Genomic DNA, 24,498 nt, shown 5'->3' with positions numbered 1-24,498 from the left:
TGTGTAAATGGAGTGGCGGCTCCCATGAGTGAGTATATGTGCACCTGCCTGTGGGCTGGCCTCTTTCTAAGAGGAGCATGTCTGTGTGGCACACTGAGAAATGTTTGCTCAACGTAAGTGGGCAAAGTATGCTGAGATTCAGAAACTCCAGCCACCCTCATGTTTTAGGTATCTGCTAGGTAATTTGTTAGTTTGCATGGAGAAAGTCATCCAACAAATAAGTAGACCCCAAACCAGGGGACTGTCTCCTACCTTTAGCTGTCATCTTCCATGCCCTGACAAATTAGCTTAGTATTTCTTCTGGGGCAAAAAGAATGGCAGTGGAAAGTTCTCCAAACCCTTAGGTTTTATTAAATTTGGGAAGAATCTGGGATTCTGATGAGAAAGATTTCTTCATTTATTATTACATGGCCCAGAGCATAGCAATCTATCAGTTACCTTTTTCAGTTTTGCAGAATAAGATATCTTAATAAAACAAAAAGCAGAAATTATCTAGGTAAACTGTCTACATTTCTTCAACAAATGTAAAAAATATGCCTTCACTTGGGGCCACATAGTCATAGCCTAGCAGGTAATAAACTATATATTTTTAAATACAAGTCCCAGTGAAATGAACATTGTTAAGTAGAGTAAACATTTATTTCAAAGCCATAAGTATGTCTGAGTATAAAAAAAGAGTTCAAGATCTTTAAATATGTTCCCATTATTAGAACTTTACACACACACACACAATTTATTTCCTTCAATTTCAAATCTAATAAATAGTGTCAACAGATACCTTTTTCTCTTTACTTCTTAATCCATACATTATTAAATCTAACATATGAAAACTATGGAGAATATGCTCCCTACTCCAGGGCAGTGGGTTGAAGTGGTATGTCTGTTGCTGTGTTACTTGTCTGCATGGAGAGCTTGCATTGATTCACTGATGCCTCTAGGAATAAAGGTCAGTCCTTATGCTAATGTTGATAGTGATGTTACAATGATAGCAGTAGTACCTGCAATTTTTTGAGTGCATTCTATGTGCTAGATGATTTATAAGCACCATTTTTATTTTAAAAATACTACAGTGACTTGCACAAAATGAAGAAACCGTGACTCCCAATATTTATATGATTTTCTCAAGGTCCTAGATCTGGGTTTGCAACCATGTCTGTCTGATTCAAAGTTCATGTTTTCTTCCTACGTCCCTCCAAGCGGAGAGTTAATTCAGGCAATGTGAAAACTTGAAGTAAGGTGACCATATGTTCCAGTCTATACCTGTTATCCTAGCGTAATTAATAGATTCCCCTTTCATGCTCGAAAATGCCCCAGTATGGACAATGTTTAACAATCAACCTATCTTTGAGCAAGGTTTAAAATCCACGTAAGACTTTTCTAAGGTATTGTTCACAATGCTGTAATTAATCTTGTTGTCTTTACTGAAGGATGTCAAGCAAGTAACAAATTGGACCTAGCTTGGTGTATTTGGGAAAACAAATGGATTTATGAATGAATATCATTTACTGGTTGAGTGTATTATCGCTCTGTCATCTCTCTTTGAGAATCTTTTGTCCTTCCTCTTTTCTCTCTCCTCCTCCTAGTCTCCATGTTTCTTTCTATGCAGGCTTTTGCTATTGGTCAAGTATTAAAAAATAAATTCCTTGGTTTTGCTTTAGCTTTTGTTTCTGATGAACGTTAAAAATTCAGCTTGGCCGCTCATTCAGATGTTTAAACCACTAGTAATGGTAGTTTTGTCCAAAAGACAAGTAAAAATCATTTTAAGACATCAGTAACTTATTTTTCTTTCTTTCTTCTCCTTAATCTCACTGCTACTATTCCACTACTTCTTTACTACAGCCGTAGCGCATTGGTGTCCAGGGAGCTTTCTTGTTGCAGTTCCTGGACAATGCTACTGCAGGTTTCGCTGGGGGACGCCAGCTCCAAAATGTATTATTTCAAGCACCACCACACATGTCTCTGTTCCTCTTCTGCTTTTATGGGTAAACTGCTGTCCAGTTTCTATTATTTTAAAGGGCTTTCAGGAAGAGGAAAGGAAACGATTTTTGAAAAATAAACATGATAAAATATGTAACTGTTTAAGACACATGCAATAAGAAAATCTAACATTCGCTTTTGTTGGTTTCAAATGTATGGCTTTGATTTATGGATTAAAATTGCTCATTTATTATTTTATCTATACAGCTCTAGGCAATTTTGACAGTTAAAATTTAGTTTTATTGACCAGTGCAGCCACTGTGCCCACGAGGGGACTGGTGCACACAGCCTGCTGCACTCAAGAAACGATGATTTTTGATTCCATGAGTGAGTCCGATTGGGAATCATAACCAATATAACAATAAGTTCCAAATCTCAGTGCCCAAGGCAAGAGGTTTGCTGTAAAACACAATTGCCCTTTAAGAAGGGGAGGAGAAGAATCCCGGGTAGAAGTTTGCAAGCACAATTTCCTGCAGCTGGAATAGGCCACAAATACATCTCTCCATTCAAACTATGCAGCAGTATAAGGGGACGTTTCTCTAAACACCCAGTTCCACAGACTAAATATTAATGAGCAAAAATGCCTGAAAAGCAAAATGAATGTTAGTTACAGAGACAATGAACTAAACAACCATTTTGATGTGAGAAAATTTACTAGTGAGTGCCACAAACCAACCTTTTGCTTTTCAATGAACAACAACAAAAAGAACAGAAGAATTTTGGGGGGAAGATCTTTGCTCCTCCCCCACACCCTCCATGGCAGCACATACAGAAACATAAACCAGTACAGTGATTTTAGGCTAGGCCTACTCGACTACCAAATTGGCCACCTCTGCAATGTTAATTTAGTCTTTTACTCTAAATCCCCCGTGATACATAAACAAACCTCCAAAGGGGAACAAATCAATAAAATGTCTAATTTGATTAACCATGTTTTCAAATTCATCAAGACAGCTCTAACCTGAAATAAATAGGTGAGTGAATAAATAAATAACGCACTCACTTGTGAGTATTTTCCACGTCTTCTTTTCATCGTCGTAATACTGAACCAAATTGCTGGGGAGCCGGTCCGGTCCAGGAGGCAGCCCTCCAACCAATAACAGCATTTTCTTGTTAGAGCGAATTCTTCACCCAAAACAAAAGAGGAGATGAATAACCACATTATTGTAGAGTCTTTTTAGTGGCAACGAAATCATAACCATCAAAGAATGTTCCTTGCTTGCAGATATCTATTTCATTTTTTCCTGTTTCTTCCCCCATTCATGTCTCAACAATTTTTTTGAACCAAGCAGAAAAATGATCAGAAGAGCTGCACATCCCCATACTCATAGAATAATAAGCTCCCTTTATGCAATTTGTTAGAGGTTCATTCTAGAACGACCTTTTTCTTATATTATCCCTTTAAATCATCACTCTTTACAGCTGAGTACACATGAAATGCTCTGGAGTTGTACTAAGGTTAAGCATTAAAGTTGCATGTCAAAAATCGTATTAGTCAAAATCATTATTATAAGCCATTCTCCACTCAAAGAACCTTGAAAAAATTAAGGTTATGCAGGGAGTTTGTGAGCCAACTCTTTAATCACCCAGGGAACTTCAAATACCAGTTTGGTACAATTAGTAGCACAGGGCTAACTGGGGTGGGTTAACCAGTTTGAACATGCATTTTTTTGTTTGTTTAATTTAGCTTAGACTTCTGCCTTCTTCCCCTTCCCCCACTCCCAGCTCACCCTCCCCTCTGCTCTCCCCCTCCCCTCTGCTCTCCCCCTGTGCACCACTGGCGATATAGCAGCACCAATTGGTAAAAATGAGACTGTGATGTTGTTGTGAGCCTCCCCAGAGTGGAGCCCTGCCAATGCTTGCCACTGATCCAGCGGCATGAACCTGCTCAACTGTGCAAAGTCACTCTAATTCCCTCCCTCTGTTTTTCTACCTTCTCCCCCAGGGGGCAACCACTGAAAGGAGTGACTACCCACCCATCAAGAGCTGGCAATTCGCTGCTATTAACCGTGACTGTGATTCCCAGTCCGCCTGGCAGTTCCTGAGAAAGGCCTGCAATGTCTCATATGCAGTAAAAGCTGTAAGATGCACCCTGGCCGGCACACTCGACCTGATGGATGTACAATCCTCAGGAACAGTAATGGATTGAGCACACTTGTGCTTGAAGCAGGGAGAGGAGGCCCAGACCCCCACAAAGGGCCTGCTGATTTAACAGTCGCTTTACATATAATTGAACTTTTCATGTACCTGAAAGGCTCAAGGTGGTGGTGGAAGAAACGGAACAACAATGATTGAAGGAAAAAAGTCAATAAATACAAAAGGGTTCCTCTTAGTGATGATCACAAGCCATGGCATGGCTCTGAGTCTATGATTACATATTCAGCTCGTTCTGATTCAAGAATGCTTGGCGAAGTATGCCCTTGTGGAGAAGCATTGTTTGTTGGTTAAGAACCTAACATTTGGAGAGTTAACACAGTTAATGACATCTCCCTGTGAAGGAAGGGAACAAGAGAATTCCTTTGATGAAACTCTGGTGCCATTGAATGCATTATTATGCCTCAGTGGGAAAAATACCTTCTGGAGAATTGCCCATATTAGACACTCATCGATAGAGGGAGCTGTACTTACAGAGGAACGAGTAATATGATGGCAACTTGCAGTGTTAATTCTGCCACTCTGTGGATATAGTTGAGCCAAAAGGTAAACAAACCCAAACTCTGAATTTGAAGTACCTTCGAACTGTACCCATATGCCTTATAGACTAGTAGTTGGCAACTAGTAGTTGGCAAACAACTAGTAGTTGTTACAACAGCAAAGAGCCCCCGTAGTTGGAGGATTTCAGTGATTGGGGTGTTTTTGCAAGAGGGGTTAAGAAAAATCAGTGCAGTCAGTACGTCTCTTTCATTTAGAAAACATACATGCATAATTCACATGCTATATAATCTCCTAAATACATGGCCACAGAGCTGATACATGAATATTTTTTTCTTATTGTAGTCTTTAGTCCAAATAATCAACCACTCTGTGTGTGTAAGAGAAGTCAAGATGAAAACAAATACTCTTTTTAGGTTGCTGCAAATGACCATGTGTAGACAGACCTGTTCAACTGGAAGTCATGATTCTGTGGCTGTCCTAACATCACTTGTCCACATGCCACCAGACTGCAGTTGGGGGTAGATCAATATCAACAGGATGGACACAGAGGAAAGAACTCACTGAAGTGGTGGTTGTGCAAAAGCAACATAATTAAATATGTTTTAGTATATAAATAAATTAAGTGCTTAAAACATGTGCTTAATGGGGCCCAGCGTGGTGGCTCATGTCTGTAATCCCAGCACTTTGGGAGGCCAAAGCACGCAGATCACCTGAGGTCAGGAGTTCGAGACCAGCCTGACCAACATAGTGAAACCCCATCTCTACTAAAAATACAAAAAATTAGCCAAGTGTGGTGGTGGGCGCCTGTAATCCCAGCTACTTCGGAGGCTGAGACAAGAGAATCTCTTGAACCCAGAAGGCAGAGGTTGCAGTGGGCTGAGACTGTGTCATTGCTCTCCAGACTGGACAAAAAGAGCAAAACTCCATGTCAAAAAAAAAAAAAAAAAATTAGCTGGGTGTGGTGGCACATGCTTGTAATCCCAGCTATTTGGGAGGCTGAGGCAGGAGAATCGCTTCAACTGAGGAGGCAGAGGTTGCAGTGAGCCGAGATCATGCCACTGCACTCCAACCTGGGCAACAAGAACAAAACTCCATCTCAAAAAAAAATGTGTTTAATGGATGGCAAAGGGAGATGAATGCATGACTCACACATGTTTGTAAGGTCATTTCATTCATTGATAAGAGGAACTTCCCTGGACAAGTTACACTGGTGATTCTCCACCCTGATTTAGATGGACCATCTCTGCTGATGAGGAGAGGATCTAATGTCTTTGTTCTCTCTGCCCAGATTGCCAGCCATTGCCATCTGTCCTCTAAGAACTGGACTGACTACAAATACAAAAGCCAGTGAACGGTGGGCAAATGGTAACACCCTCCACCCCGCCAACAGTGACATGATTCAAGGGCTAGCTAGCATAGCAGCAAAGAAAGATTCCACATAACTAAGGTAAATTTCTAAGCTACTCAGGCCTCTGCAGACACTGTAATAAAGAATTACGTGGAGGAAAAGGAAATCCTACTTACCCTCAATGGCTGTGTGTTTTCTACAAAGGGGCAGTGCTTTGAAGCCATTATGTATGGCTTTCTTAGTGAATCAAGATGCCTTCCAAATCTTTTGCATTGTTATATTTACATCATCATTCATTCAATTTGTCATGACATTTTACTTAGAGTATTTTTTCTCTAAATCTTGTGTTATTCAATTTTCCAAGCCAGTCTCAATATTATTTAATTCTAAATAAAACTTGAAGCTCTACTTTGTGAAGATGAATCAAATCGAAACCCAAAATAAGACAAAACATGTAAGAAGTTGGATCATAAAGAGGAAAGAACACATCAAGTAACAAAACACATTTGAGTGGTTTTCTCACTATTTTCTCCATTGACTCTCACAACAGCTCAACGTGGTAGATATAACTCTCCATTTTACAGAGAGGAGAGAAAGTTCCCATAGCTGTTATAAGAAAGTACACATTTGGACATTACAGAAAACTATGAAGATTTCTGAATCCAAATGAAGAAACCTAATGGAGATTACTTTACGTTTCTTATTGCTTAAGAATAATACAAATGAGAATAACCATCACATATTTTACTTTGATATAAATGCAATGTCAACTATTCAATTACTCCTAGAAAGCAATACACGTGAATAATTCCTGTGGAAAAGCTTCCATTCTTTTTACAATGTGCAATTATAATAGTGACAATGACAATAACGACAGTTAATAATGAATGCGTATTGAATACTGAACTTCTGATTATCATACTATTTATTTGGTGTGTGTGAACTTCAATTTGAAAACACCATAAAAAAAGATACCTGTGAACTAGAAAAGTAAAATGAAGAGAAGCTGAACTAACTGTGCTGAAGGGGGTTTTAATTATTCTTTTTTAAATAATTCCAGCAGAGCTTTACAGGTTTAATTTTAGATTAGTCAAAATTTATAAATGTAGCCTCATTGCAATCACTAGAGTTTCTTCTCATGGCAACATATTATACTTTTTAGAAGCTCTATACATAGGGAACCAATTTAGCCAAAATTAATATGTTCTCTTCATACCTTTTATTATTTTAAAATATTTCTTTCACTCTTCATTTTACCCATTTTGCCCAACCCAGACCAAAGTATGTATTGAAAGACAAGGAATAATAGAAATGTAAACAAAACGTTGAGTATATCGTGGTTGATAATATTTGAATGTCTTTGATTTGAGTTCCTTGATTCTTGCATAGAAAAATGTAAGGTTGCAAAGGCGATGGAATCTGAAGGTCTCCTTTGTTCCATCCCAGTAACTGCCCAACATTTACCATGTGTCACATTTGGGCGTGTGTGTGCGTCTGTATGCGTGAGTGCTGGCGTGCATACCACGCATTCCCGGGATGAATGATTGAAGGATGACCTACACCTCCTGGTGTAAACAAATTTTTCATCATACTGGTGTTCTAAGTACTGTAAAATCTCATTTATTTATATTTCAGTGATTTGGAACTTCAATAATTGGGAAACAGGCCAGATAAAGTTTTCCTTTCCATGATACATGAGAAAAGTTTTCATGAACTAGATTGCAAAAAAAAAACGTTTAACCTATTTAAGAAATCAGCTGATATGCTGGCACTTTAAATTCACCAATGCACATTTAGGCAAAATTCATTTTACAGGTAACAAATAATTCTCATTTATGAAAGAAGATATTCTGCAATGTTCTAAGAATCATTAATTCATAGAGTTTGAAGAGAACTTTGAGGCAATCTAGTTCAGTGATTCCCAGACCCTAGCAAGTTACCAGGATCAACTGAGGGCATTAGAAATTTTGGATTCTAGGTATAGATTTTCACTTCTCGTCTCTCAGAGATTATGATTCAATAGGATGAGTCTTAAAAAATCAATGCCGTTTCACAGCCTTCCAGTTGATGCTAACACATAGCCAGAGTTGGAGCCACTGACTTGGTCTAGGCCCCTACATCATGTAGAAATCCTTCTAATAGTTTTTTAAATAAGTAATTATTCTTATGTATTTGGAAATTTGAAGTGAATCTTAGATTTTCAAATACACTCTGTTGTTAAAAGTTGTTGGACAGTTGTGTTAGATACATTTTTTTCCTCTTATGCTGAGCTGAAAAACCTACCTAGGTTTCCTAGAGCAGTGGTCCTCAACCTTTTTGGTACCAGGGTCTGGTTTCATGGAAGACAGTTTTTCCATGGACCAGGGGGATGGTTTCAGGATGATTCAAATGCGGTACATTTATTGTGCACTTTATTTCTATTATTATATTTCTATTATTACATTCTATTAATACATAATAAAATAATTATACAACTCACCATAATGTAGAATCAGTGGGAGCCCTGAGGTTGTTTTCCTGCAACTAGACAGTCCCATCTAGGGGTGATGGGAGACAGTGACACATCATCAGGTATTAGATTCTCATAAGGAACACACAAGCTAGTTCCCTCACATGTGCAGTTCACAGTAGGGTTTGCGCTCATATGATAATCTGATGCTGACAGGAGGCAGAGCTCAGGTGGTAATGCAAGCGATAGGGAGCAGCTGTAAATATAAACGAAGCTTCACTCGCTCGCCCACCACTCACCTCCTGCTGTACCACCCAGTTCCTAACAGGCCACGGACTAAAGAACACTAAAATACCAGTTTTCTTTTAAGGCTTTCTAAAATCACAGTAGTCTTTTAGCAGTCACAGGGCAATGTTGGGCCCCTGTTCAGCTTCTAGCTGATTATCAATATCGATCTTTTTTTTTTTTTTTAACAAAAACAAGTGTTTTCAAGCCAAGTTTTTCCTATCCTATATTTCTTCTAATTAAGATATTTTGAACAGCTATGCATGACTATTGTTTAACATTTTTTGTCCTCTACTGATATAGACACTTTGCTTCAATTCGTTTACAGTTAGCAATTGTTAATTGAGTTCCTACTATGTTCCAGGTAGGGTTCTAAGAATTGGAGATAATAATGGGAGCAAGAGGAGTAAATTCCTTGTTCACTGTGGTACTTAATTCCACCCTAGTGGGGACATCTATGGAAGCCATCACAGTCTTTGAGGCAAAGTAGCCTAGTTGTGAAGGGTGCGGACCTCTTAGCTAAGGTGAGATGCCTGGTTTCAGCTCTTTTAAGTGAACTTAGGTTGGCCTTTTTGCCCCTCTTATTTTTATTTTTTTGAGATGGAATCTTGCTCTGTTGCCCAGTCTCCTGGAGTGCAGTGGCGTGATCTTGGCTCACTGCAACCTCTGCCTCCTGGGTTCAAGCAATTTCTGGCTAATTTTTGCATTATGTATGTATTTATTTATTTATTTGAGATGGAGTCTCACTCTGTCACCCAGGGAGGATTGCAGTAGTGCAATCTCGGTTCACTGCAAGCTCTGCCTCCCAGTTTCAGGCCATTCTCCTGCCTCAGCCTCCCGAGTAACTGGGACTACAGGTGCCCGCCCCCACACCTGGCTAAGTTTTTGTATATTTAGTAGAGATGAGGTTTCACCGTCTCCACTTGGTGATCCACCCGCCTCGGCCTCCTAAAGTGCTGGGATTACAGGCATGAACCACCGCACCTGGCTTTTATTTTATTTTATTTTTTTAAGTAGAGACAGGGTTTCACCATGTTGACCGGGCTGGTCTCTGACTCCTGACCTCAAGTGACCCCCCGGCCTCGGCCTCCCAAAGTGCTAGGATTACAGGCATGAGCCACTGGGCCTGGCCTCTTTGCCCCTCTTTAACCTTATTTATAAAATAGGGATAACACTAACAAGATCTAAGGCACAGGCATCTTTAATTTTCAGAATTAAAAGACATATGTAAAGCACTTAAAACAGTGCTCAATAAATGCTAATTATCATTACCACAATCATCATCTGCATAGTTATTGACATCATCATTATCCTCCTCATCCTCATCCTCATTATCATCAGTATTATCTGTTCCTTTATGTAATTTGCAGGTTTGACAAGCAGGTGGCCTATGTCCCCATCCCAGTTTTATAAATTAAAGATAATAAAGAGTTGTACTTCAATGGTTTTGTTATTTTAATTATGCTAACTCGTTCTTCCTGAAATGATACTAAATCATTGGAATTTTTACTTTAATTCTCTGCATAGGGTCTTTGGGAGTGTATGACCATTTTTTGAAACATGGAGATTTGATTGAAAAAAAAAGTTTAAAAGAAAAAAGGAAAATGACGACAACAACAACAAGAAGCAGTTTTGAAAAAGCAAAGTGATCCAGAGTACATAATCATTATCCCATCTTTCAGAAGCCAAGTTAATTGCAAGTTAAGAGTCATCAGACCTGGATTTAAATCTTCTACCTTTTCTTATGTTTATCTCCTTGGATTGACTCTAAACCTCCGTTGCTTCATCTGTAAAGTGAGAATAATGGTACCCTCTTACAAGAATGTTGTAAGGGTTAAACAAAGTCATCTAGGTGTAATAGGAAAATAAATGCCTTCTGCTTGTAACAAAAACCACCTTGTAGAGCCATTCCCTGCAGCGAATGAAAGGCCCTTTGTGCTGCTTGAAAGATGAATGTCTCTGCATACTGAAGGGGGAAAATATTGATACTTTCAACATAATCCAGTGGGAAGGGGCTGTGGAAAATGGAAAGAAGTCTCGACTCTTTCCCATGTCCTCCCAATTCCAGTGGACTTTACTAAACTCTTGATAGGTTAGTATTGCATAAAAGCAGTAAATGGGCAGTTGCACATCTGATAGTACAGCAGCAATGTATGGGAGTGATTTGGGAGGTAGAAAAGGCCAGGAAAACACAAGCTCCAGGGACTCACAGACATGAGGATGGGTGTGTGAGTCAGTTCAGGCTTCGGTAACAAAAATACCATAGACTGTGTGGCTTGAACAACAGAAAATTATTTCTCACAGTTTTGGAGGCTGAAAAGTGCAAGATCAGATTGCTGACAGATTCTGTTCCTCGTGAGGGCTCACTTCCCATTTATGTTCTCACATGGTGAGGGGGGCAATGAGAGAGAGAGAGAGAGAGAGAGAGAGAGGAGAAAGAGAGAAAGTGCACATGTGTGTGCTCTCCTCTCTCTTCTTACAAAGCCACTAATTCCATCATGAGGGCCCCACCCTCATGACTTAATTACCTCCCAAAGGTCCCATATCCAAATACTATCTTATTGGTGATTAGGGTTTCAAGGTATGAATTTTTAAGGGGCAGACCCAAACATTTAGACCATACCAAAATAGTTTTGGTTTTCCACAGGCCATAGGATTATAGGGGTTCATAGTAATTTCTTTACCAGATCTGTTACACCTCCAGCTGAAATCTGGGTTACATAGAAACAAAATATTTATATAGTTCAAAACTGATAAATGATAGCTATTATTATTATGTGTAATTATTAACTTTACAAAGTACTCATTTGAAAATTCATCTTTGGAAATGGAGTTTTTATTGCTTAGAAGCCTTGCAGATACCATATGTTACATTGTATATAAATAGCCAGAACGTTGATTGCATAAGCAAGTTTAACAAAAATATAAAACCACTGGACTTCCTACAATGGTATTGACTCAGATCTCATTCATAAAATATAATCTACTTACTCTCTTTGCTGCCAGCTGCCTCTGTTAGGGTAGTCACCAAATCTTACGATATCCAAGTCGCAAAATTTCAAGGTATCCCTGACTCTTCCATTTTCTTGCTATATTGTATAGTTTCTAAGGCTGTAATATTTCTTAAATCTTTCCCTTCATTCCAGCCGAGCTGCCATCAGCTGGATTCAGCTGTGTCGGTTCTCCCTTGAGCTGTTGTAAAGTGGTAGCCCTGCTTTCTGGGCCCCTATCCCCATCTAATCTACACTACATATTTTGTCAAATGAATTTTAGCAAAGCCAAACATTAATAATCAACTACATCAGTCCTCTTCATAAAAACCATTGAATTCCCAATTACTTATTGCAACCTCTCTTTCCTTTCTTTTTTTCTCCTATTGGTAAATGTTTTCCTGGAATTTCATTTGAGGGATAAAAGAGTTTGTGGGTCCAGATCTGGAGAAATGTGAAAGGGGAATTTCAGATGGAAACTGCTCGGATCATGGGGAAGAAGTAAACAGAGGTAGAGCCCTCCACTGCGAGTAATTGGCCTGGCCAGAAGGAAGCTTTGAAAGTCAGCTAGCCTTCCCTAAACTTCTAGCCTGAATGGTACCCAAAACTCCCCAAGGAGAGCTGCTACCCTTCTCTTAAAATTTTCCAGCAAAGTAAACTCCCTTGAGAGTTTGTTCCAGCTGATTTGCTGTTGTATTTAGGTTTCTTTATCATAGCTGTTCTTGGTAATTACACAGCAGCTTTCATCGGAAGAGCCTTTAAATAGACCTGATAATGCCTCTCTGAGGTAGGTAAACACAAAGTATCATTATCCCCATTTAACAGATGAAAGACTAGAGGAAAAGGGGCTTGAGCAGCTTTTCCAGTGCTGCAGGATGGGTTTTATTTCCTCCATTTCACACAGGAAACATCTCCAGGGTTTTCTCACACAACTTTTCTTGGCTCTCAGGTGTGGCTGAAATTGCCTTACTTCCCAGAGTCTGACTTTGGGCTCCCCTTCTTCCTCAGACGTGGAGTCTGGCTATGTGGTGACTGGAGAATGGTCAGTCATGTGCCTTCCTAAGATGGAAGTAACCTTAAGATTTGTTTGATCATATCATAAAGATAATACATGCTCACTGAAAAAAATTCTGACTATACTTAAAAGCAAGAAGAACTTACTACATAGTAGGTGCTCAATAAATGCTTGTTGTATAAATGAAGATATGACAAATAAAAGAAGGAATAGAGTCCGGCGTAGTGTCTCATGCCTGTAATCCCAGCACTTTGGGAGGCCAAGGTGGGCAGATCACTTGAGGTCAGCAGCTCGAGATCGAGATCAGCCTGGCCAACACGGTGGAACACCGTCTCTACTAAAAATACAAAAATTAGCTGGGGGTTGTGGCATGTGCCTGTAACCCCAGCTACTCAGGAGGCTGAGGCAGGAGAATCACTTGAACTTGGGAGGTGGAGTTTGCCGTGAGCCGAGGACACATCATTGCACTCCAGCCTGGGCAACAGAGTGAGACTCCATCTCAAAAACAACAACAACAACAACAACAAAGAAGGAATAGGTGGGAAGACTAAAAGTCACTTGTAATCCCTATCCAGGAATGTTATAGATTCTTTACATCCTTTTATTCCTTACTTGTTTCAAGGTTCAGTCGTGGGGGTAGAGGTGTCAAAAGGCAACTGGGAAAATGGAAAAAGTGACATTTCTGAACCACAGGGTGGAAGACTCAGAGAACTGTATATTGGGGGAAAGGACGTTCATATCAACGAACTCCCAAATCTAAGCTGCTATTTTTACTATGTACTGCCCTAGACCCTCCACCTTTTATCCCTGTCTGAGCATGTCCAAATAATGAGTCTTTCTCTTCGTACATTATCACATTCATCATTCTTCTTTGGATGTCTCTGCTTATCTTTGCTCTTTAGTTCTAGTGTTGTCTTATAGAATAGGAGCCTACCTACCATGACAGAGTACAGTGTTTACCAAACTTCAGTTACCAGTACAACAAAGGACTTTCATTGTTTTTGCCATAGCTACACACTTTGAAATTATTTACTAAATATTTTATTTAAAACTCCTCACTTAAAAAAATGCTTCCTTAAAAATCCCAGGCTATTGTAGTGGTTCCCAATGTGGGCTGTGGGAACTTTTATAAGCTATCAGAACTTCTCAGGGACTCTGATTCAATGATCTGGGATGGGACCCAGCATCGTTTGTGTGTGCATGTGTGTGTGTGTGTGTGTGTGTGTCTTTTAAGCTTTCTGACTGATTCTATTAATAACATGCAACCAGTATTGAGAACCATGTTTCTAAGCAATTATATTTACTAAATCGTGGGCTTCATGGGTTAATTATTTTATCTCGAACACACATTAAAAAATAACAATACCTAGCTTGTTATAAATGTTAAAATGATTTCTTGTGTACCATCTGAAATTGTCTGACATTCTACCAGTGGCAGATAAATACTACTTGGGGATGCACTATAAGAAATGGAAGAAACCAGGACTTTAATATCTGAAGCTCTGAAAACCTGTTACATTCCAACTCTGCCACTTCCCGTCTGTGTGACCATGTGAAGATCAACATCTTTGCTGGCTGTTGCTTTACACACTGCAATTTTGATTAGCCATCTTACCACCCCTTCACTTCTCATCCCGCCCCTGTGGCTCACACCGGTCCTCCACAATTCTTCCAGAACGTTACTGTGTCCTCTAGCATGCAGTTAGAGGAGTTGGCTTATGCTTTTACCACATTCCTCTAGGCACCAAACTTATAGACTGGCTGGTGATGGCAGCGGCAGATATAACAAAAAAGTCATAAGACCTTTATCTGAATCCATGAAATGTAGCCCACCCCCACCACCCAAGCCTTAGCTCATAAGCCCCAAGGATCAGGACGAGTTTATCTTTATACTGTACATAGCACTTGACACTTCTTTCTTGGTCGTTTGCTTCATGAGGGACAATGGCTTCCAGCCAAGTTTATACTCACTGCATTTCCCCCTCCTTCCCCACCTCCCAGATTAAAGCTTCCTTTAGTAACTAGAAGCAGCTGAATATCTTCTTTGCTTGATTACCTATATAATCCCTAATTCTAATACCTAGTACTTAGCACCTTTCTTCTGAAGAGCATAAATTGCAATGGAAATAGCATCTCATTAATCCTCCCCACATCCCTGTGAGGAAGTTGCGTGGCAAGCATTAGCTCTCAGACTAATCCTCCTGCCTGCAAGTGCGATGCAGGGTCCTGCTGCTCTCTAGCACAGATGCTTGCTACTGAGCAAGCTGGTGGAGACAACCAATATGTGCGTGACAGGAGAAAGCTCTTCTCTTTGTTCAAGAGAGAAGTGGTTCTGTGCAGCCTGTCACAGTGGAGTCATTCAAGTTCTGTATAGCCTAGTGACGAAAGGAGATAAAGCATCACTCTGAGGCTAGTGATGGACTCGTAAGTAATGCCTGCATGTAAATTCCTAATAAAGCCCAATTATTAGACTACGCTGCCTCCTGAGAGCCAATCTCATTACTGAGACTTCGTCCTCTCTTTTTATCTCTCCCTCCCATCTGGCTGGCTTTTGGAAGAGATAAGAGTGACTTTTTGACCTAAGGAAACTTTGGCACCTGCTGCAGAAGAAAAAGTGCAGAAAGACGCCAAGGTCGCAAAATAAGAATGAAAATTCAAGTTCAGAAGGATGCAACATCTTTCCAGTAAAATTTTATCTCTGAGAGAGTGAGACATAATGGTAGAAATGAATATTTTGACAGCAACATGACATTCTGAAGAAAGAAGTTCAGTCATTCAAGATGATGTGGGACAACAGCCTCCTGATCTAAAGTCCAATTTCATTCATTACTTTAACTCCAGGGGGAGGTTCCTTGTGGGGAAACTGTGAGGCTCTTTCTGAGGAACTGGAGCCAGCCTCCTGCCAAGCAGGCTGTTTCCAGTCGGAGAGTCACTGCAGGAGTGGCCATGCAGGGAGATAGTGAGAAAAGTTAGTAACAGGATAGTTTTCTCCAGGCTTCTCCTGGAATATTCATGGCAACAAACAGGTGTCCATTTTCAAGAAGGGACTTTCAGTGGATTCCTTCTAAAAGGACTCAACATTTATTTTTAGGGAAAGAAAAACGCTATGAAATCATCCCGGGGTAAAGATAAAAGAAGAAGGTTATCCTTAGTTTGGGGTAGGTCTGCAGCAAGGGAGGGAGGCAGGCCCTGGTGGGTGTGTGTGCTGTGGAGACAATGAAGTGTGGCTTGTGGAATCCTGCTTAGGGACACCCTGCTGCTGTGGGTGAAATGGAATCTCTTATCTTCCTCTGCTTTTCCTCTCCCTCCTTGTAGGGAGCCAGTTCTTTCTCTTCTTTGCTGTATCACCAACCCTCGAGGGACAATGGTGCCACAATGAACCCTAGGTGGAGGGCTCCATGGTGTCTAGGAAACCCTCCAAGGTCATCCCCTGCTGGAAAGGGAATGCACAGAAGCCTCTGAGACTCACCCAATCAGCTAATCTGGAGCAATATTCTTTTCATTATCAGATCTTTGACATGCAGCAACAAATTATTCTGAAAAGTTTACCATATTCTCTGAAGCTGAATTGTGGATGCTATACTGTGTGGCTTGAATTATTTCACAAATTCTCTAGCATGGTAGGGACCCAAATTTCATCTCGGGGAAATAAATCCCCCAGAATTTGGTCATTCCAGCAACTTTCCCTATGACTCATTTCCCTTTTTCTCATATCAATTAATCAAATTTCTTTTAATTTTGCAAAAATTTTTCTCGAACTTATCTTTTAATAAATTACTCTCAGTATTTTCTCCTATCTTTTGTAGACATGTAGCAAATTCAAAAAACAGAAGCAATGATTTGTTTAGTTCCATGATTTTCAAAATGTGGTCCAAAATCTACTGGTAGCAAAACTACCTATGTCGCTTGCTAAACATGCAGGTTCTTGGGACCTCCTTTCAGATCAATTTATTTAGAATCTCTGGGGTGGAGCTAGGGAAGATATATTTTATTTAAAAACTCTATGGTTGATTCTTTAAAAAGCTACTGATCTAGGCAAGATCTTCTGGAATTGAGGAAAAAGGATCTGCATTTTTTTCCTCTACTAGCTTTACATTACTGGAAGAGCTATTTATACACTGCTGACTTGGATAACTGCTCAACTGCCTAGATAACTTTGCTTGTATGGATCTAGTTGAAAAGTAGTATTTCAGTTAATTTCCCTGTTTTCTAATTTTGTGTCCTAGACTTGGCCGTGTTATGGATTAAACTGTGTTCCCTCCAAATTCATGTGTTGAAGCCCTAACCCCCAAAGTGACTATATTTGGAGATAGAGTCTTAAGGAGGTAATTAATGTTAAATGAGGTCATAAGGGTGAGGCCCTGATCCAATACGACTGGTGTCCTTATAAGAAGAGGAAGAGACACCAGATCTTTCTCTGCATGTAAGCACAGAGAAAAGGCCATATGGGGATACAGCAGGATGGCAGCTGTCTGCAAACCAGGAAGAGAAGCTCCACAGAAATCAACCCTGCTGGCATCTTGGTCTTGAACTTCCAACCACCAGAAATTGGAGACAATAAATTTTCGTTAAGCCACTTGGAGACTTTAGGGTTTAGACTTTCTTTCACACACACACACACACACACACACACACACACACACACACACACAAACACACGCATGCAAATGTGAAACACTATGAAAAAAACCTTTCTAAGGTGAAATGATTCCTTCTCTTAATAGGTCAAAAGAACGACTGTTTCCTGGAAGTTGGACTGTCAGTTTGATTAAACTGATGGAAGGCTTGAGGGGCTCTTTCCTGCATGAGAGGTGTCCCTTTTCCTGGCATCGATTTTTACCTAGACTACTTTCTGTTGGTTTCATTTGCTGCTCCTTAACCCTGGAAAAATCCCGAATCTTGAATTTATTTGAGTGCATCAAGGGTGGTGTTTAAAGATTTCAGTTTTGCGTTGTCTATTTTCACTTTTCAATTTTGAATACAAGAATGCCAATTGAAGTTTGTCCAGATTCCAGGTGTTCTGAAGTGACTGTCTAGAATTGGTACCTTCTCTACATGACTAGAACTTCTGCCAAGGGAAGAAGATGTCTTCTGAAGACAAAAACTTGTAACTAATTTCAAGAGGTTTTCTGCATTCTTGGGATTTGTTGAAAATACATTCTAAAACCTATAAAATAATCACATACTTTTGATAATACCTTGTGTCCGTGAAACATAAAAAAATCCACATTACAATCCATACCATCTTGCTCTCAGACCTGTCATGGTGACTCAGTCTTCTTTCTTAAGTATCAAAGATGTAAATCTTTTCAGAGAAAGCAAGAATTTGATTGTTCATGAAAATACATAATCAAAATAGAAATTGTTCTATTCAGCAGCATAAACATTAAGCCCAAGAAACAATTTGTTGACCAGTCTTCCATATCCACACACTAGAAGCGACAATGAAGTAACGGTACCCAACTTACTAAGAGTAGTAAAAGTAATTTCTCTTCAAGAGCAGCAGTAGCAGCAGTTTTTGTCCCTAAGGAAAACTGCCGGGAGACTGTAGCAAAGGAAAGATGAAACCAGATAAGTTATTCTCATGATAAATTTAGCTTTTCCATGTTGGAATCCACTTGGTGCTATGTGTGGTGAAGCCCTCCATCGAATCTCAGCCTTGACTGAAAATCCCGTGCTTTGCTGTTTCCTGCTGATCCCCACAAGGAACGTTTTAAATTGAGAGCTGCTGGGTTTTTTTTGTTTTGTTTTCTTTTGACATGCAGTACTTCTTCTTCTATAGTGCTTCTTAACAGATATCACGTCTTGGAATTTAAAAAAATTTCACCTTATTTTCCTAAAGTAATTATTGTATTAACATTGCTTGAAAAAAATATTTCTTATGTGTCTTTAAGAAAATTTAAGTAATTCAAGTAATGGAAATATTTTCCTTGAAATGAAAGATTTGCTTATCATAGTCCAGAATATCATTTAAGAAATATGATGCCCAAGTCATCAAAGCTAAAATGATTACATGAAGAGGAAAATAAACAATACCAAAATCAATCACAGATATTTTTCTCTGCCATACCAAATACCAAGATTTTTAATAATAGTCATAAGTGTCATATAAAATCATCTAGAGAATTTTTCACTGTACATCTGCATGTATTTTCTTTTCATTTTTGCAAATAGTATAACCTATTCCTGCAGAAGGTAGCCCCAGCTGTGATCTAGGTACCATAAGAAGTCCTATGATGCTTACAGGATATTTATAACTTAATCATAAACAGACACATAGCACAACTAAAAAACAAATGGCCAAAGAATTTGAATAGACATCTCTCTCTCTCTCTTTTGTATTTTTTGTTTTGTTTTGTTTTTTTGTTTTTAGAGACGGTGTCTCGCTCTATTGCCCAGGCTGGAGTGTAGTGGACCGATCATAGCTCACTGCAGCCTCAAACTCCTGGGTTCAAGCAGTTCTCCTGCCTCAGCCTCCAAGTATCTGGAACTATAAGCATGCACCACCAGGCCCAGAGACATTTTTCAAAATAGATATGCAAGTGGCCAATAAGCACATGAAAAGGTGCTCGACATGATTGGCAATTAGGGGAATGCAAACCACCATGAGATACTACTTCACATCTATTAAGATGGTTATAATGAAAAAGACAGATGAGTATTGGTGAAGATGTGGCGCAATTGGAACTGTCATAAACTGCTGGTGTGAATGTAAAATGGTGCAGCTGCTTTGAAAAGCCATCTGGCAGTTCCTCAAAAGGTTAAATATTTGTTTAATGTTAACTGAATTAACATATGAGGCAGCATTCCCACTCCTAGGTGTATGCATACCCAAGAGAAATGAAAAGATATGTTCATACAAAAACTTGTATAGGCATGCTCAGGGCAGCATTATTCATAATAGCAAAGAGTGGAAACAGCCCACATGTTCATGGATAAACAACAAAATGTAGTTTATCTGTACAATGGAATATTATTCAGCCATAAAAATAAATAACATAGTATTACCTGCGAAAACATAGATGAACCTTGGAAATACACTGCATGAAAGAAGCCATTCAAAAAAACCCATATATTGTATGATTCTATTTAAATGAAATGTCCAGAATAGGCAAATCTCTGATGACAGAAAGTAGATTAGTGGTTACCTAGGGCTAAGAGTGGGGAAGATGACGGTGGTGGTGAGGGAATGATTGGTGATTGCTAACAGATAGAGGTTTTGGGGGGAGGAAGTGATTAAAATGTTCTAAAATTGTGGTGATGGCCACACGACTCTGTGAATATACTGAAAACCACTGAATTATATATTTTAAGTGGGTGAATTGTATAGTATGTTAATTACATCTCAATAAAACTGCTCAATGTGAATCTACCATGGGTTTTCTAAATTTTCTGGTTGCATGAATAGATCAAAAGGATGGAATAAAATTCCAGGATTGGCCTGGGCTCTGTACATCACTCGAAGGTGGATAAAGTGAACATAAACTTAAAATGATGACTCAAATGGATAATGCTTCAGCAGAAGCATAATCATTATCAGAACAGTGCCAGGACTCAGTGGAAATCCAACTCTAAACATTTTGTATGGAAGTGGAAGTCCTAACAACTGAACAGAAAGGTAAGTAGATGTAAATGGAACTATTCCTATAAAACTCCAAGCTATCAATCATTGAATATTTATAGCCAGGCACTATACTAAGTGATGTACATACATTATTTTAACATTTAAAATTGCCCTAATGAAGTGGGTATTCTGATGTGCATTTTATAGGTAAGGAATCTGAAAATAGGTTAAGTAAATTACCCAAGGAGAAGCAGCTTGTAAGTGGTAGAGGTGAGATTTAAACTAGCATTTGTCTAACTTTCAGGTGTTAATTACTACACAATACAGCTGTTTAAGATATCTGCATTATAACCTTCTCTCTCTCTCTCTCTCTCTCTCTCTCTCTCTCTCTCTCTCTCTCTCTCTCTCTCGTCATTTTGGAGTGAATGCTTACGAAACCTTAGGAGAGGGAGATTACAGGAATTGCCACTGACATGGTGGTACAGTTGCTATAGTAACCAATCCACCAAATTCATCTGTGCTACTGGGCACACACTTCTGCCTCTGTAATACACCCATACTGACTGGGATCTCTCACTGTATCAGTGAACTCCTGTTAATGCATATGAAATAGAAAGTGGTGAGGGCCTAGTGTACCCCTGATAGCATTGAAGTGCTTCCTTTAAAGTTTCCCTCTCTGACTCAGAGGTTATTCCCTCTTTTAATCCCATCATTTTGCATGGGATGCTCTGATGTGGTTGGTTTTGAGGGGTGCTCAAAATCAGAGCCAGACAGCCGTCTGTTGTTTTGCTCTAAGAAGGATTTACAAATATGACTATTTTCTTTTTGGTGACAAATTGACCCTCCCAGCCCAATAATTCCTCACTCAGTGCCACATTGTGAATTGTGGACCATCCCACCCCGACCCTGACATTCAAAATAGACATTTATCTGATAAAAACACATCTCAGAAATCACTCTGTAGAAAATTTGAAGGGAGCACCCAACGATATGCGATTGGACTGTGTACACACACACAGGCACACACACACAAACACACACACACACATTCATCTTTCCATATTTTTCAACAATGCCTCTACATTTTCAAGGACTTTTTCTTCTCAGATATTGCTGCTTTCTCTCTTCTTCCTCCTCTCCATTTCACTAGCCTCGCCTGTCTTCAGAGGCACCTGAAGGCACATAAGGCAGGGAAGTGAAACCGACTGTAATTCTTCAGTTCACTTCTCTGCAGCCTCCAGTGAGCCAGTCTCCATACGGTGGCCCAGCTGAGCTCTGAGGAAGTTCAGAGTCCCCGCGCAGGTGCAATTTACCAACCCCCTCACAAGTGCTCTGGGAGCAAAGAAGCCAGACATATGCATGTGAAAGGCTTTGGGAGCAGCAGAAAAGAAAGTATCTAAGCTTAAGTTTATGAGATTAAAAAGAAAAGGAACTCTCTTCTATGAAAGGAAGAAATGAAAGACATTTGTAACTCAACCAGCCATCATGTTCCTTTTGAAGAATGAAATATAAATTGCTGAGAGCTGTCGAAATTTCTAATGCTCCCACTTTCTTCTGATGCCCTTGGTTTCACCTTTGGTTCCCTCCAACTTCATTCTCCTGGTGTTAACAGTCTCTGACTATTTCTGTGCTATCAGTGACATCACGAATACGTCCTAGTGTTTTTTTGATAGGCAAAAGTGCATTCAGGTAAATTTTGCTAAATATGTCTTTTAAAATTAATAATATACAAACTTAAAACAGCATTTTATGTTCAGTTTTTCTACAATCTCAGCTGATCTTTCTACAAACCCTGGTAAGTAGTTAGAACTATAATTATTAGCCCATTTTACTGCTGCAGGACTCGACTGAAGTGGAACCAGGCCCATTTAGGTTTATGATTTCAAAGGCAGCCGTGTTTCCACAATAGTATTACTTCTTTTCTCAGTTCAACTGAAAAACATGCTGATTTTTCCATTTTAAAATGTATCTATGTTGTAAATAATCCTTAGCAGGGCCTACAGCTTCCTGTATGATTTGGACAACCCCTCTTGCCACAAATGTAGCCACACACCCTTTTTATTTTTATTTTTATTTTAGTTCCTGGAAGGTGCCAAGCTCTTTTCTGCCTGGGAGCTTTTGCACGTGGTTTTCTCTCAGCTTTGCCTCTCCAATTGCATACTTTGCCTTCTCCCCAGGCCCCTTACTTAGAATGGCTCATCTTTCAGGCTCATCTTATACCTTTGCTGCAGAGAAAGTCTTCTCCAGTCACTCGGATAAGGTTACAGCTGTCTGTTACAAAGTGTCCCAGCCCATGTCACTTTTCTCTTGTAGATTATGTATCGCCAGTGTGATTATTTTGTGTTATTATTTACTCTTTCTCTTTTTACTGTAAATTGCATGCAGTCAGAAATGTGTCTGTCTTGTTCAACTCTGTATCTCAGAACTTAGCTCAGAGCTTGATGTACCATAAATGCTCAATACAAATGTGGGGGATATTCCACAGAACAACTTCTGATTACTAGTAAATTGCAGTACATCACTCTAAGTTTTCACTATCAGTGTGACACAGTCATCGGCCTGCATTTAAAAAGCTGTCAGAGGTCCTGAAGTTCTCCTTGTTTCTCAGGTGTTTTGCCAGCTCAAATTACAGTGGGAATTAAGATGATTTTGCAACAAATGCAGTTATATGTTTATCTCGTTATATTCACATAATGGGTTGTCCCCCTTGAACTCTGACACTTCTGAAACTACTGCATTACCTAGCACAACAATGGGTTTAAAAAAAACAAAAAAAAAATCTTATTAACTCAGATTACATATACATAGTTATTGAACCGAATGGAATTATAGGCGGTAAGGTACCATGATTGACACTTTTTTCTTGTGACAATATTTTCTTTCTTTTGAGGACTGACTTTTTTGTTTTCTTTTTAATGGAACTCTGTCTATAACTCTATATTATATAAGGTTGGGTATGCCATGATTTAAGTGTGTCTTGATTTGTACTTATCTTGATTTGTAAATATTGAACACCTAATTTCCAGTCTTTAGAACTTTCTTGCCCATCTTCTTTTTCTTCCTTTTTCAGATAGTTCACATTCTTGATAACTTGTTTGATGCCCCTTATTTCCTTGCATTTTTCTTACTTCTTGTTTTTCTTCTTTTTCTCATTACCCTATAATTTATGTTCTCTTTTTATGGTAGGCATTCCCTAGCACCTTTCTGCTTTACTTCTAATGTTGCAAATAGTTCTAATCCTATATGCATTAATATCATTTGTGAATAGATAAACCTCTCTGGTATTTACAGTAAAATGAACACACTCATTATATCATCTTATTACAACAGATAGCCTTTCTCTGGTTAAGTCACCCTCCTACCCATATCAAAATAGTGTCTTTGTTTTGTTTTAATTTAAAGAAATCATCAGTAGTAATTCATGTATTGTGAATTATCTTGGAAATCAATGAAAAGGACATGGAAAATGAACGTATTTTCTGAATTCTGAATGAATGAGAGAAGACAAACATTTATGATCTAACAATTGTTAAAATGATTCTCTTGAAACAAAACATAAACAGAATGAATTTTCAGTTAGAGAGGTCTTATTTTATGTTAGTAAAATATACAGGTATTTTTATAATTCCAGCTTCTACCTGGTTATTTAATCACCTGAAAGCATCACCAACATGAATAGTGTTTTACTGTCACAAAAACAAATCTGACACCCCTCTAGTACTTCAGTGCACAGAAATCCAGGAAAAACAACTTTTGGTTTAAATTCAAGCTTCAAGGTTTTTTTTTGTTTTTGTTTTTTTCCCCCATAGTTATTTTTCATAGTTAAACTGAAAGTTCTTATTTTTCTTTCTTTATTTAAAGTGCATTGGCTCATTCTATTTTTAGTAAGTCAATATTATAGTGCCAAATCTCAGCAACTTCATTATTTAGCCCCTTAATTCAGAACTAATAATTAAGTGCTGTAGACCAGAAGCATAGAATTCTGACTTTCTAATGTCTTCCCCTCATTCTTCATTGGTTGAGTGGCCTGAAGAAGAGATAGATGGCAGAACTTTTTTAATGACTTTTGTGGTGTGGTAAAACAGAAGTGGAAGGTGTAGATCAGAGTTTGTCTTTTGTCGATGCCACATCTCCAATATACACTCACAATGGCAGGGTATTCCCCTGGTGAAAAGGACCTCTGACTCAACACTCTTCAGATAATTGGATAAATTA

The 24,498-nt window shown here is 39.0% G+C and overlaps 1 protein-coding gene across 1 annotated transcript in view; it reads right to left on the bottom strand.

Moving 5' to 3' along the window:
* KLHL14 (kelch like family member 14) overlaps nucleotides 1-24,498 on the bottom strand; it is a 98,424-nt gene that overhangs the window by 66,463 nt on the left and 7,463 nt on the right. Inside the window, exon 2 of the mRNA XM_015121788.3 lies at nucleotides 2,981-3,102. Coding sequence (XP_014977274.1) covers nucleotides 2,981-3,102 — 122 coding nt within the window. The remainder of the gene's footprint in view (nucleotides 1-2,980; nucleotides 3,103-24,498) is intronic.

This window comes from Macaca mulatta, chromosome 18, assembly GCF_049350105.2.
Source record: "Macaca mulatta isolate MMU2019108-1 chromosome 18, T2T-MMU8v2.0, whole genome shotgun sequence".
NCBI classification, from domain to species: domain Eukaryota; kingdom Metazoa; phylum Chordata; class Mammalia; order Primates; family Cercopithecidae; genus Macaca; species Macaca mulatta.
This window is presented reverse-complemented; position numbering and strand designations above follow the sequence as displayed.